The sequence below is a fragment of the Meleagris gallopavo genome, chromosome 6, assembly GCF_000146605.3.
Source record: "Meleagris gallopavo isolate NT-WF06-2002-E0010 breed Aviagen turkey brand Nicholas breeding stock chromosome 6, Turkey_5.1, whole genome shotgun sequence".
Classification (NCBI taxonomy): domain Eukaryota; kingdom Metazoa; phylum Chordata; class Aves; order Galliformes; family Phasianidae; genus Meleagris; species Meleagris gallopavo.
The window spans coordinates 27,625,164-27,640,110 of NC_015016.2; the positions used below are offsets into that span (position 1 = coordinate 27,625,164).

Sequence of the window (14,947 nt, forward strand, 5' to 3'; positions counted from 1 at the left end):
ATCACTTCAGACACAGCCAGTTTTAAAACCAGTATCACGTGCAAACAATCACATCCTCTTATCTCAGATGATTGAAAATGTGTTCCTCTTTTTAAAGGCTCAGGCATTAGGCACGTTACCACACAATTAACTGTAAGCATAGAAAGGTCTGCACTTCTTATCTAACTATAAAGAGAGGAGTGGTAATGAGAGCTGGACATAGGGTCCTGTTACAAGAAAATGAATGAAGAGAAAGTGTGCTGAGGAATGGAGCTTTACTAGCTGCTAAAACTGCAGACAGAAGGTGCTTGAATAGAACATTACAAGCTGTGGAAGTAAGTAAAGCTGATTTTACTGCAATAGTGATAGATAATAGGGAGGAATAAAAAAAACCACAGCAACACTTTGTGTGTAAACAGTTGAAATGGATTTATTAAAAAAAAAATCATTTGTACAATCGGGTCATACAGTGTTCTCCTGTATGTCTTAAATTAAAAGCCTCCAGCTTTTATAAATGCTGCCCTGTACAGAAGTGCTAACATAAAACCAGTGTTTATGTTCATAAACCAGCACTATACATTACTAACTATCACTAAGTAGTCTCTTCAGCAGTGTGAATGAGTGGAGAAGAGGTGAAAACCAGACTTGGTCTTTCAGGCCATCCTCCTCATTACAGCTCAGTCTTCAGCAGCTTCAATGCTTTCTGCATATTTGAATACACTAGAAATGAAATATTCATGCAAGTTATTTTTGTTGCAACTTCATCTGCCAGTGACCAATTACTGTAAAGAAATGTCATTATTATTAAAGCTGTGTTCAAAAGCCAACAGCTATAATGAATCTGATGCACTGCATCTTATGAACTCTGGTAACCTGGAGATGTAGGGCTTTATAATGGTTTAACATCTCATAAAATGAATATAAAAACAGATCTATATTTTTCTTAGCTTGAGCCCCCTGCACTTGTCCTGTTATATGGCTTGGCTTTACAAGTACTTTGAGGACAAGCTGATGCAGTAAGTCATGCAGTTACACCCTTCCCAAACCTACCCCTACTGGCAGATAATGGTCCTTCAGCAAGCACTAGGTGTATGGGTAATGCCTGTGCTATCCAGGAAAAGATGTGACTGCTTTGGGAACATGTAACTTACACAGGGAAATGTCAGAGGGCTCATATGCATAGAGACGGTTCGAGTATCTTCCAGTAATATCTGCTCTCACAGTCAGGGAAGGATCTGGAAAAGAGGAGGAGAAAAGTTGCAGAGTACAAGAGTAACCTTGAAGCAGAAAAAATCTTCCTGCACTTCTGCTTGCTTCCTAAGTTTTCCCGCAAGACAAATCTGCTTCCACTAACAACCATCTCACCTTCATTCTGTGAAGTAACTGAACTTCTGTGCTAAACATTTTGTTTGCAGTTTTGTTAGGAAGTAGGTTTGGTTCTGATCTGTGTTGATCAGCCTTAGACCCATTTCACTGCATAGTGCATAGTTGCTATGATCTACTGAAAGTGATCTTTATGACCTAGGTTTATAGGGATGTGTTAGTGATATGTGTACCTCAATACAGGGAGGGCTGTCATCTGAGAGGTACTCACCAATGAACAAAATCCGAGGGACGTACTGGCCATCAGGTGCAAGGTTCTTGTCTGTGGTTTCGTACTGGAAGAAAGCAGATGAGGTTCCAGGTCAAGATTGCAAGACAGCATGTAACATGGACGTTTTCTTCTTCTTTATGCTCAGCATAATGCAGGCTAAGCAATACATCAACAATTTCAGAAATCCGCTGCTTGGGATGCAATCTTTAAACTGCTAGAGTTGAGACTTGATGATAACAGTCAATGACAGTATTACATTAAAATTTAAATTCCTTCCTATTTAGTGGTTATGGGAGCTGGAGTTGAAAGAGCTTTGTTACTAAATCTATTATGCTCCAGCACTGAGCATTTTTCCTAGCCAATCCCAGCTGTAAAAGTGCCTACTTAGAGCTAGAAGAGACAATCAAAAATAAAACTTTATTGCTTTCACCTGAAGTGTGAAAGGGACACTTACCACAAGGTTCAGGAGAATGAATTTTTCAGCCAATTTCTGTATTTCCTTATGTTCAGCAAAGACCTTCTTGAGTGCTAGAGTGAAAGCAATGAAGAATAATAATAATTATTATTTTTTTAAAAAGGCCTGTAATGTTGCTCTAGAGAAGAAAATTCAAACAAACTGATAGAATGAACATGAGAACATGCAGTATACAGTTAGAGCAAATAGAATTTTTATGTCCATTGCACTGACAGATGATTAACTCTGTTTTATTCTGTGGTAAAGAGTGAGCGTGGTGGTACAAAGCTGCTTTCTTTTTTTGTTGTTGTTGTTGTTTTTTGTTTGTTTTTTGTTTTTTTCATTGCCGATTTCTTACCTTGGCTGTGTGGGCAGTCATCCAGGTGGTGGATAATCATCAGGGGCTTATTGCTGGGGGAGAGGAAGGAGCCCGGTTAGCGGGGCGGTGCGCAGGGCGGCGGGTAGGGGGCGCAGTAGCGCGGGGGCGCCCTACCTGTTCTTGGCGCGGAAGAGGGCTTCCTCATACGTCTGCGTCCAGATGAGCTGGTCCCCCCAGCCTGCCCAGGGGAAAGGAGAGAGTAGGAAAAACTCACATACATACAGGAGCGATCTGTAGTATCTATGTGTTTTTACCTCTGGAGAGTGTTTGAGGCAGTTTTGGTTTAGTGCTAGTCTCCTTCGTCTCCTTCTTGCCTATATCTTTTGCCAGAACAAAGGAGATGGCCACGAGCAGCAGGAACACGGACACGTAGCTCTTCTCCATGGCTGCCCCTGGGATGAGGAAGAGAGCCTTCGTTTTCCCCGTGCCTCCCTGCTGCTCGTTCTGAGGTGCAGCCGGAGGCACCGCCGTGGTCAGGTATGCAGCTGGGTGAGTCAGCTAACTGCTCCAGGTGGGGGCTCCAGGGAGTGTAAGGGAAGGGAGAGGTTTGCTTTGCAAAGAGTCATGAAGGATTTGGCTGCTTTCTGCTGCGTTCCTGCCATTGACCTGTGGTCCTCTTAAGATGTGCACCTGTGTTAAGTTTCTCTCTGTTCCTTTTTCATATATTGAAACATATATTTGCTCAGTGAAACAACAGTTTTGTCGATTTCAAAAGTACTTCTAAGTCCTAACGAACTCCTATTTCACTCTGGATCTCCCAGTGATAAAGTAACTGGGCAGTTTAACAGCATGGGCATTGACAAATTAACTCATGTCGGCTCTTCATCCCTTTTGCAGCAAGAGCAACTCAGATGAGATGTAAAATTCTAAGCTGGGTTTAATAGTGATTCATTAGCATAGACACAGCCTAATGCTGCTGTTGAAACTGCAAACTGTCCCGTCTCCTTTAATTAGCATCATCTAATCCTGAAAAGCGATAGAATCTATAATAGAATGAGTGGAGAACGGTGAGAACTAATGGCAAAATGCACTTTATATGCAGCACAAAGCATATTGCTTGTCCTGCACCTGTCTGAGGCATGTGGAGACGAGGCATGACTGATGGAAGCTCCTCAGTATTTCAGCTGGGATGCTTTGAAGGGGGAGAACGCTTTAGCATGACCCTATGTTTTCTCATTAAAGTTATTCCTAAAACTGAAATACCAGTATATTGGGTACTGTAGAAAGACGCAAGGAATTCCAAAGCCAATACAGAAAATTCAAAACATTCATGCAAAAATTTAAATAGACAGCTTCTAAATTCAGACAGTGAAAGTGAGAAATCTGGGAAAATAGTCTTTTTCTGGCTAAGAACTGCAGGAGGAGGCAATAGCTGAATCTGCATCAGTGATACAATGTTCTTAACTGCTGGGTGTCCAGTAGACCTCAAGGAAACATGAATGGATTTCAAGAGCATGAAATAGGATTTTGCAGGAGACTACCTGTCCCAAGAAAAGTCTCCTTGGCAAGGAAGAAAATTGAGTAAATTTACATTAAATATAATGGATTTTCGAGGCTGCCTTGAGTTGTTTTAGCTGTAGCTGTGTAGAGGAAGTAATGCTTACTGAAAGGAGAAAAAAAAAAAAGTATTGGATGACAAGGAAGTCAAAGACCAGGCAAAGTTTACACTGTTACTGGTGCAGAAAGCCAAGGCAGAAACATTAAACCTCCTCTTTGAAAACTTCCCCTTTGGAAGGCTGTGCGCACTTCTGCTTAGCTTTTTGCCCCACAAAGCCCCTTCTCTGCTGCGTCTTGTAACTTGCAAAGACAACATATGTCTGTGTGTCTTTATGGCTAGGAGCTGTGCTGTGCCTCTCCCTCCCATTGCTGTAGCCCCAGTTAGCCCAGTGTTATGCAGGCAGTTCAGAAGAGTGAGCGCTGACTTACCCTGTGTGCTCAGCCAGGTGCCTGCCGGGGTGCGAAGGTGTTCCTGGTCACAGTGAGAGCACCACGCTCCCTCCTGCCTATTTATGCACCTTTGCACTCCCTGTCTCCACCCATGAGCTTTGAATTTGAATACTATTCCCAAAGAGCTACACTTGCCAATCTTTCCCATACCAAAGCATTCAGGGTTAATTTTGTTATGAACAAATACCACACTTTCCTGCTGTGCACCGACTGTAAAGCTCAGAGATGTTTCTGGGGGGTTTTTTAGAACATTTAGGAAAGTGATTTAAAAATGCTGGCAAAGATCCAAGTCCAGGTAAGCTTAAGTTGAGACTCCTGATTTGCCTGAGGAGTGATTTGTCTTTTCTTGATTGGCTGGAAAATGCACATGGGTCACCGTTCCTTTATTCCTCTGAAAAAGTTAAATTGGTGACTCAGAGCTCCAGAAGTTAATTAGGTAATTAACTGTGCACATTATACATGTATGTACACAAGCACAAATAACACCACACAATAAAAGTTTAATGAAATGTAAGAGAATGGTTATAAAGCTCTTGGCAGGGAGGTATTTTGTAGCTACAGGAACTATGCTTATAAGCTGAGGCTTAAATAAGAGTTTAACTCAAATTCCAAGTTTAATCAGTTGTGTGGACACTTATGCACCATGAAAACCATCCCTTTTAGATTTCAGACTCTCATATAACGTGGCAGCTCTCTCCCGTGTGTCCATCTTGGTGCTACAGGGCCTACCCTAATCCTTCCTCAGTGCAGCAAGAGGGTCTTTGGCACAACTGGCTGAAACAAAAATGTGTTCTGCTTGGTGCAGGCCTCCTGTGTTCTACTGTGATTGAAACTACAGGTTTACAGTGAGGGCTGAGTGTTACTCAGCTGGATAAGCAAAACCCATCCGATACATGGGTTTGCTCTCTGAGACCTACAGTGTTCCTCTGATGGCTGTTCGTGACATGCATGTTTTTTGAATATACTTAAGAGAAAATAGTGCTTTGGATCATTTAAAAAAAATCTTTTGTAAAAAGTGATTGGGAAAATGGGGTAAGAAGCGAGATGTTGAACTCAAGAAAGGAAGCAGCTGCTTTTACTTTCACGTGTACAGCAGTACCATGCTTTGCTTAGGTGCTTGACATATGAAAAGGGTGAAATCCAACTCCCAGGGAGGTCAGTCACTGTAATGTCCGTTTTTGTATGGTTTATGTCATCTATAGTCTGTCAAGGAATAAAGCGAGAGAGAGGGCATATGAATTCATATTTCTGCTCTGGTCCTTCTGTCTGAAGAACCGGAGATGTATTTTGTTAGCTTCAAATCATGTATCCAAAGCACATCCATGCAGTTTCTTCTAAAACACTCATTAATAAGTTTATGGGATCCACATGTGGATGCGTGAGTACTCGCTTTGGACAGTCAGGTTACATCCTCAATCTCAGTGCACATATACGAGTCAAAGATTGGATACTCATGTCTGAAATCTTGGTCTTAGACAATCAGAACCTACTGTAATGTTACTGACTGCTGCCTCAGGCTGCATCTGGTACCATCTGGCTGTTTTAAGCCTGTAACAGAAGTTTTTGTTATTCTCTGGTTAAGTAAGCTAATGAGCTGGTAGGCTTCTACTCCCACACTTGGAGTAAAAATGAACGTTGCCTAAAACTGCATTCTCAAGACTGAATGCATATACACACGTTGGCTCCAGTCTTAGGTGAATTTCTACTTATTTTGTACCTTTGCTTTCTTCTGTTTTCAGAAGATGCACTTTTGCCCACTTTTACATAGCTTTATGCTGATTTTTAAGAGTAGCTGCCAACTGGAGGTTCAATCATGCAAATGCAGTTATCACAAGGCCTGCACTGTCATCTCAAGCCTGGTGGTCTCAAAGGAGTTGGTTAAACATATCTCTAAAGCAGCCTCGTGCTGGGTTAATGAAGAGAGAGGGGTCCTCAGCCTTCTCCACAGCTCCCTGCCTGGGTCTGAGGCTGCACCAGGCTGTTTGATGTGTGTTGGTAACCAAATCCTACTCTAAATATTCTAGGAGAACTTGAAACAAAGCAGGCCTAGAAGGCCCAGAAGGTTTTCCTCTTTTGCTAGGAAGACTCCAATGCTGCTGATGTTTAACATCTTTACAAATCTAGTAATTGGATTTTTCCTTTGGTTTTCATTCCTCTGGTCTGTAGGTTGCCTTGCTCATCATGTTACACAGGAATCATCGCACTCGGCACTGGTATTATAGCCCTTTTAATGTCATTTTATGTAGCTGATATTTTTTTTTTCTTACGTTCTGTAATAAGCTTTAGACCTCACACAGAAGCACAGGGAATTTTGTTCTGCTGTTTTTCCTAATTTCATAAAAAATACATGCTTTGAAGTCATGATCAAAATGAAAGCAAATGCTTTTCACAGGAGGAATGCAAGCAGAGAATGAAATGACAGTAACAAACTAGAAATACTCCGAGTTGAAGCCAGAGAGTGGTGTGTCTGGGAGTCCGTGAGCTTCCAGCGCTGCCAGAGCAATGGCACATTGTTAGACTCATTGACTGAAAGTAGAATACATTAATTTGAGAACTGGTCAAACTTCTTTTGCCAGTGCTTTAACCATATTAACTGAATAGTGTGTGTGTGTGTGTGTATTTCACCACATTAACTGAATAGCATATATATATATATATACATATTTCACTTGAAAACTGCTTGAATGAAATTTGCTTTATAATTTTTCTGGAAAACCTTTAACTCTACATTTTAAAAGCTCTAACACCTCTGAATGAATTACTGTATTAACTTGGAGTACTTACTGTTTATTAGTAGTACTATAAAATTGGATAGCAGAAGAAATGGTTAGAATTTAAAATATTGTATTCTTATAAGTGCTTGGTCTTTTGATCACTGCTTTCAAAGCAAAATATTATTCTGCAAGGATTTTGATGATATTTTTTTCATTTATATATGCAAGTTTATAATACAAGTCAGCATCACTTGGTATAAATCAGTAGTCTGGAATAAGCCATCTTCAACGTAACCTTGGATAAAGATGAGGATTTATCATGTAACCAGTTTGTTACATTTTTACTCTGTTTTGAGCTGTGAAATACTGGAATATCTGGAAGGCATTGCTGAATTATGTGATAAAATCGATATGTGGTTTGAACAGCCATAGCAAATACACCTGCTCTGGTATTGTTCAGTGCCCTTTCTCAGTACAACAGTAAGGAAGCTATCAAGATCTGTGACCAGAGAGGCTCAAGACTTTCAGCATACATGGAACTTAATTGTTCACCTTGTATTTAGTAAGAGAAACTCTTAGATTTGACTCTGAAATGAGATATTCAGTGAAGGATGAGGAAGGGTTCTTTGCCAGAAGGGATTGTGATGTGGAGGTACCTCAGTCTATGGAGAAGACCGTTTATCTAGTTGTCTTAGCTGGGCGAGTTAATTATAACTTAGAAGGCTTCATGCCTGAATTCCTGTACTTGGTTTTAAGTAAATGCATTTTAGTTAAATAATTAGCTGTGTTTAAAACAAAAAATAAATTCTGTACTTGGGGTTAAAGCCAATTATTTCAGTCTGAGTAACTGATGTTCAGTTTTTCAGAAATGCTTGAATCTGTAAGCCAACCGTTTTCTACTTTGACTGTACTGTAATGCATGTGGATGGAGGGGGAAGTTTGGGGTATTGAAGAGCTTAATTTTGCACCTGGTATCACATGGAGGGTTTTTAATTAATGTTTTTCTGGTAGTCTAAATTGTTTTTAAAACCTGCCTCCCCTGTTCATTGACTGATAAGCTCTGTTATAAGGAAAGTAGTGGGAGCTGCCCCCTTACTGTGGTTGCTGTTTGCCACCTTGTATTCAGTGTTCTTGTTTTGAATTTGTTTGGTTATTTGTAGCTCAGACATAGAGTATTCAGTTTTCCTAGTGGTTTACTTCAAAGATCAGGAGATTTTTGACTTCTAGTAAGTACCAGTGCTCTGTGCACTGATAAAAATTTCTGTATTTTTTTCAATGGAACACTTCAGGTGCCAAACCCATCTATAAATCAACTGGAAAAAAAAGTCTTTCTTGCAACGGATGCAACCCTGTACCAGTATGTGCTCTGCATTTCTATAAGTGCCTGACAGGTGGCCAGGTGCAATAAGAAACACAGGATGCTGGCTCTGACTCCCAGAATCGGTCCCCAAATAGTATGGGAGAGGAATCTCTCTATTCTTAAATAAAGCTTTCCCTTCTCATTTACTTTTTTTTTTTTAATGTATATCCACACTGATTCATAAATTTGTCTGCCCCAGAGTGCTGTCTGCCAGTAGTGAAACTTCAGCTGATTCTGCTGATATAAGGACACAATTTTCAGCCTCACTACTACTTGTGCGCTAATCTCACATGATTAAATATTACTTTTGTGATTAGGCTGATATCCTAATCAGCATCCTCTCTGTAATGGAGGACAGTTCCTCTCTGTTGTTGGTGCTGCTGGTTGTTTTTACCAAGCTCTGCAGTCTGTAGTGGTGTTGGCAATGCTGGCTGGCATGATGTGGTCCACAGCAGCCTCTGTCTTCTGCCAAACTTTTGACATTGCCTTGGCTTGTGCATCTAACACAGAATGTGAAGTTGCAATGAATCACTGGGATTATTTTGTCTTAAGGGACTCCATAGAGGTTCAGCAGGTAGCAGTGGATGATAAAACAGCGTATGAGCTGTGGCTTGGGAGATTCATAGTGGACATCAGGAAGATTATCTTCATAAAAAGGATTGTGTAGCAGTGGCACAGGTTATCCAGAGAGGTGGGAGGACAGCTTTGCTGTCAGATTTCCAAGAGCTGGCTCAATGAATTTGGATCTTATCATTATTCAGTGATCGTACAGAGGGAGGGGATTGGAAAGAGGATCTTCAACCTGTGTCTGACTTTCAACAGTTTAGCAGTTTATAACGTGAACCTTGCAATTACACAGCAGTCCGTTCCATCTGGCTCATGCTACTAGGCAGTTCCTACTGCTTCTGAAGGCTTCTTGCTACAATTCTTGTTGTCAAATATTGACATGATATACTTTATTTATACAGTATCTTAATGACATGTCATAGACCACTGGTGTGGCTTCCCATTGAGAAAAGTCATTCTGTTGCACAATGTTTCAAACAACTTTTTTTTCCTCACCCAAATATATACTAAAAATTGCCTATATATCTATGCTGTTTTCTAAAATCTCGTATTTGCCAATACAGCAGGAAAATTAAGGTCATACACCTCTTATACTTTAAAAAGGTCTTAAGAAAAATGTAGAAATTCTTGTATAGCTATAAATTCTGACAATGCCAATGACAGAATTCTTCCCCTTTTTTTTGCACTCTCTGTTTGTATGAATGTCTTTCCCCCCCCCCTGGATTTTCACTACTCTTCCTGCCTAAATGCCACTTAGTGGATCACAGGGAAAAGAGTCTTCCTCTCTGATCCTTTGCAGAGTAGCTTTTTATTGCCAGTAATCTCCTAGCATGCTTTACCAGTATTACTACCATGTGTTTCTTGCTAAGGAAGGAGAATTCGTGCAATATGCTGGCACAAAAGCAGGATCAGTGATAGTGGTTTCTCAAAGATCATCCATCATGAGGGAAGTTTGAGCCATTCCCTCAGTCAGAAACATCAAAATGTAGTTAACTTGGGTGAGAGATGTAGGATATGTCTGCAATAACATCCCCACAGTAAAAGTGATAAAATAAGGACTGAGAAGAGAGTGATGTGGACCAGAACCTGGCTGAACTGCCTGTCTTAAAGGGCTGTGATCATCACGAAGTCTGCCTTTTGGCCTGTTGCTAATGGTGTACCTGAGGTGTCAATACCCAATGTAATTTAACATCTTCATTAATGGATGGAAAAAAATGAACCCTTAACAAGTCTGCAGGAGATACAAAGCTGGGAGGAGTGACTGATAGACCAGGTGGTTGTGCTATCCTGCAGAGGAACATTCACAGGTTGGAGAAACGGGCTGATGGGAACTTCATTAAGTTCGACATTGAGCACTGCAATGTCCTACACCTGGGGATTTTAACCAGCTGGAGAGCAGCTTTGCCGAAAATGGCTTGGAGGTCCTGGTGAGCAAAAGTTGGACAGCATCAGGCCCTTGCAGCAAGGGCTGCCAACAGCCGTGTCAGGCAGAGCATTGCCAGCATGTTGAGGAAGATGAGGCCGCATCTAGAGCTCTGTCATGCTTCATGCTGCAGCAAAGATATGGACGTACTGCAGGAAATCTAGAAAATGACCTTAAATGTGGTGAATAAGCTGGAACTTCTCAACCTGTGGAAGAGGAGGCTCAGAGGTCTCTTATTAATCAATATTGATGGGTAGAAGTGAAGGTGATTGAGAAGAATCTGGCTCTTTCAAGTGACAGATTAAGAGGAAACGGGCCCAATTGAAATTTAGGAACTTCAATACAAATGTAAGAGAAATCTTTGTTTGTTAATTTTACTATTAAGATGATTAGACAATGGAACAGGTAACCACAGAGGTTGTGGAGTCTCCAACCTTGGGCTGGAGGATCAGTCCAAAACTCAATCAGATATGGCCTGAGCTGCTCCACCTGATCTGGCTTTCGTCAGGTGGAATTGGAGTACATGATTCCCAGAGATGCCTTTCAAATAAAAAACTATGTAATTTTATGGTTGTGTGTATGTAGCATATATGAGAGAAAGCTTAAATAGCACAAAGGTGAACTTCTAATTGAACCCGGACGTATTCCATTTTCAGCTACTGCTAACCTATTGCCACATAAAAGCTAAATTAATAGAAGAATGCTGTAGTGCAATCACAGATTAGGATGCTATTGCTGGAACAGTAATAACTAGTTATTCAATTTTACACAAGAGGTGCTCATGTTTCACTACTACTATATGTTTCATATATTAAAGAAATGTTATATGATCCCTATCAGAATATTTAGCTGGCTAATTAAGCCAATTAGAATGACTTAAGGATACGTGTACTTAGAGTCCTGTTTAAACGTTTTTGCCTGGAAATGGCAAGCACACTCCCTCAGGTGGTGACACTAAACAAGCAGGATCAGTCACAGGGAACTGATAGGAGAATGGGTGTTACCACACTCCTGCTGGCTCCATTCCAGCTGGTCTCATGAGGCTCTATCTTCACATTTGAATGCTTTCGTACCTTCAACTGAGAGTGGCTAAAATAGAAGTGAGCTTAAGCAATGTGGTCTTCTCCAACCACCTCTTTCCTGTATCCAGCTGCACCATTGAGAGATTCCATAAGAGACAGGATCAAGTCGCAGGTGGTCACACCACAAATGAAATTGAGTGGAAAAGATGGACAAGGGACAATGATCTGAAAGCAGAGCATTTAAAGACTCACGAGGAGCTATGTGTATGTAAACTTGTGTGTACTGTAGATGGCCTGATTTGGTCCACTTGTGCTTTTAACCTATCTGAATAGAAAAGATGAAATATGGTGCCATTCTTGTTTTCTGGTGAAAAGCATGTAGCTATCCTACTTGAATTAGAGTTGAATGCAAGAGCTCTTTCTGAACAGCAGCAGGCTGGGACTTCAGTTCCTGCTCTCCTGCGCTGTGCAGCTGCTGGAGCTTCAGAGCAAACAAGCAGGGGCTGGCTGGTACCGGCCTCCTACTGCGCTCCACAGGTGGCACCAGTGGAAATAACCGGTGGCCTGGTGCCTGCCGTGGTGAGGGTGTGGAAATCAGCAGCATGGGGAATGTACCTGTCAGTGGTTGATTGGTCTTTGCTTAGTATGGTGCTGGTTTGGTGGATTGGCTAGCAGGGCTGGGATACAAGATATTCATTTAATGCAGATTGCTGCTCCCTTTACTGATAGAGAGTGCCGAGTATCTTGCTAAAAAGCAAAAATTCCAAACAAACTGAAGGCATTGGATGGCTGATTCAAGGACACGATTTCAGCTGTCCTAGAGAGATGCAGAAAGTAGAGGCTACGCTCTTCAGTAATGCACAACAACATGAGTACCACATGCTTCTGCCAACGGACCACAGGCACGGAGGCCCGTAATGGGCTATTCTTGTTTGCTCTCAGCCTGCCGGTGTGTCTGTGTTCATCAGTTCTCTAATCTGTAAGCCAAAAATGGTGAATATTAGTTATTTTCATTAGAAACTTATAGGACAGATGTAGCTTTCGCTTTTCTTCTGTGATTATCAAATAACCTGCATACAGTTGGCAGGCTCTGCCACCTGTTCTAGCTCCTTACATGTTCTGTTTTAAAATAGACACAAAGATATCACCCAGGAGCTCCAAATAACTTGCAGCTTTAGATGAGCTTGATGTGAACGCTTGGGTGTTGCAAATGCCATCCCTATGTACATGGGAGGCTGTGCCTATGGCTAGGAGTCACAGCTTCTGGCATGTTCTGTTGTAAAACCTTTCTCTTCTCTCCTCATATAGAAGATGACAGTCTATTAAGACTGTGCGTCCAGCTAATGCCTTCACTGTTGTTTTGTTAAACACCAGTTCATTCCGCTCAGGTTTCTTCTTGCTATCGACCAGTAGGGTTGTAGCACCTGTACTTCCCTGTGAACTTCCTGGTTGATGTGTGCAATGGATCAGTGGGAGCAGTCCCACCTTCTGCTCTTACTGGCCAAGCACCAGAAGTAAATAAATAACTTTCTTATTACTAGTATTAAAGTAGAATCATCTGAAAAGCCTAAGAGCCTAGTGTGCAGCAGGAAGCTATGTCTTGAACTAGGAACCATCCTCCTGACAATTATCACTGTTCTGCCCATGAAACTTAGGTGCTATTGCACTGTAATAATAGGAATTTTTCAGCTGTCTCTATGAAGCAAGCCAGTTGATTTTGAAAGAAAAGCAGCCCATTAGGAACATAAATCTCATAATGCAAGCAGCTATACCTTTTAACTGTTTTACTGCAGGCTGTAAGAATTTCTGAGAGTGTATGTGCATGTGCTAGTGCCTGTGCAGTGAAAATGTTTTGTGTTACATTTATTGTGGGGTGCTCAGATAATTCATCAGGACCAATTCCCACATGTGCATACACTTAACAAAGTGAAGGCCTAGGTACTCACAGGCTTTTTACTTCCTTTTATTCTGGAAAATAAGAAAAAATGGTTTAATTTAATAAATCTTTTCCAAATAACTAGCATGTGCCTTGGAATATACTTAAATTCCAGCTTCTCTATGCAACTCTCTTCAATTTATCTTAATGTAATCTCTAAAAATTATGATGTTAAACTCAAACTTTGTTATTGACCACATATAAATTCCTTTTTATAAAGGAATCCTACTGTGATGATCTGTTAGGGATCTCTGAGCCTAAAAATGTACAGGTAAGCCAGCAGAGTCAGTCTGAAACTGAACAACTCTTGCTTTTCCTGAGAGCATCAGCAGGTCCAATAAAATAATTCACCTTCCCTTACAACTGGTTTATATAGAAATTTTCCTTGGTGGAACATTTTGACATGGAAGATGCGTCACGGCAGGAACTGAATTCTGTAAACCCACCTAGTCAAGCACGTGAAAATGCTCCAGTTTTCTTTGTTTCACTGACTTCTACCTGGTGAATCTAGCCTACGATGACCTGCAGGGCTTGTGAGCAGGAATCCGGCACAGCAGAGCTCTGGGTGTTGGCTCTCTGCTCTGTAGCACCATAGCAATTTGGGAGTGGCTTTGTTTAATTAATAATCAAAATACACTTCCTGCTTTTAGTTTTATTAGGGAAGGCTGGAGAGGGGCTGGTAGTAGTAATAAGATTTAAGTATTATGAGAGATGAGTGAGAGATTCATTTCTGTTCATGAAGGATGATATTATTTTCTATTTGTGTGTATTTATGAAGGACGGTATTGCATTCTGAACATACTGGACAACCATCCTCATGCAGTTCTCAGGTAGCAAATCTTAGACGACTATAAGTTAATGCTGGGTTTATTGTGCTAGTTAAACAGTAGCTTGCAGCTGAGTTATCCAAAGAATGTGGCTGGAGTTTTACTAACAAGATTTGAATTGGATATAACACTAAATGCAAATAAAAGCTCCACCTATTTTAGTTTTGCTGTATCTTTCTCCACATTTTAAGACTGCGTTATTCTCTAGTTCATGCTAAGTCAACATCAAAATCTCTTCTGAAAGACCTAGCAATGCTTCTTTCCTCATTAGCTGTAGGCACCAATGCTGATATTTTGAAAACTCAGTGTATTTGGAGGCTCTAATAATAGCACTATTTCTTTGTTTTAGTGAAGGAGCTCCCTCTCTGCCAACAGCCTGTTCACAGCTTCTGCACCATGCATATCTCCAAATAACAGTGGAATCAGATTTAGGGCACTGCCATTCATTCATTTTCCATTTCATTCAGACTTTTGCAAAGCTATGACTTATTCAGCCCTTTGGAATTGACAACCTGACAATCCAGAGAATTGTTTGCTGTCAACAAATGCGTTTACAGATACCAGTATAAAAAAAATCTTAATGAAGTTTCCCTACAGGTTACTTTGCAGTAGAGCTACTCTGAAACACAGGAGCTTTACAGTGATACAAATGCAATGTTTTGGAAAATGTTATTTGTGCCTAATATTTGAGGTACAGATAAAAAGATAGGATTTTTGCTTGTCAAATTGTCATTTTGAAAAAAAA

General features: G+C 40.8%; 1 protein-coding gene across 1 annotated transcript; it reads right to left on the reverse strand.

The window, feature by feature from the left end:
• Nucleotides 1–383: 383 nt before the first annotated feature.
• AGR2 (anterior gradient 2, protein disulphide isomerase family member) lies at nucleotides 384–4,437 on the reverse strand. The gene is made up of 8 exons (XM_010712742.3): nucleotides 4,333–4,437; nucleotides 2,661–2,798; nucleotides 2,521–2,584; nucleotides 2,386–2,438; nucleotides 2,028–2,101; nucleotides 1,574–1,637; nucleotides 1,131–1,214; nucleotides 384–699 (listed from the first exon to the last, which is right to left on the reverse strand). Exons 2-8 carry the CDS (start codon nucleotides 2,788–2,790, stop codon nucleotides 650–652), a joined length of 519 nt encoding a protein of 172 aa, XP_010711044.1. The 5' UTR covers nucleotides 2,791–2,798; nucleotides 4,333–4,437; the 3' UTR covers nucleotides 384–649.
• Between the last annotated feature and the right edge of the window lie 10,510 nt (nucleotides 4,438–14,947).

What these genes read in the sequence shown, in the direction of transcription:
- AGR2 (XM_010712742.3), bottom strand. Translation starts at nt 2,790, where the DNA reads ATGGAGAAGAGCTACGTGTCCGTGTTCCTGCTGCTCGTGGCCATCTCC. An exon ending in TGACTGCCCACACAGCCAAG is followed by an intron (nt 2,102 to 2,385) that starts GTAAGAAATCGG and finishes CTTTCACTCTAG; the next exon opens with CACTCAAGAAGGTCTTTGCT. An exon ending in CCCTCGGATTTTGTTCATTG is followed by an intron (nt 1,215 to 1,573) that starts GTGAGTACCTCT and finishes CCTCTTTTCCAG; the next exon opens with ATCCTTCCCTGACTGTGAGA.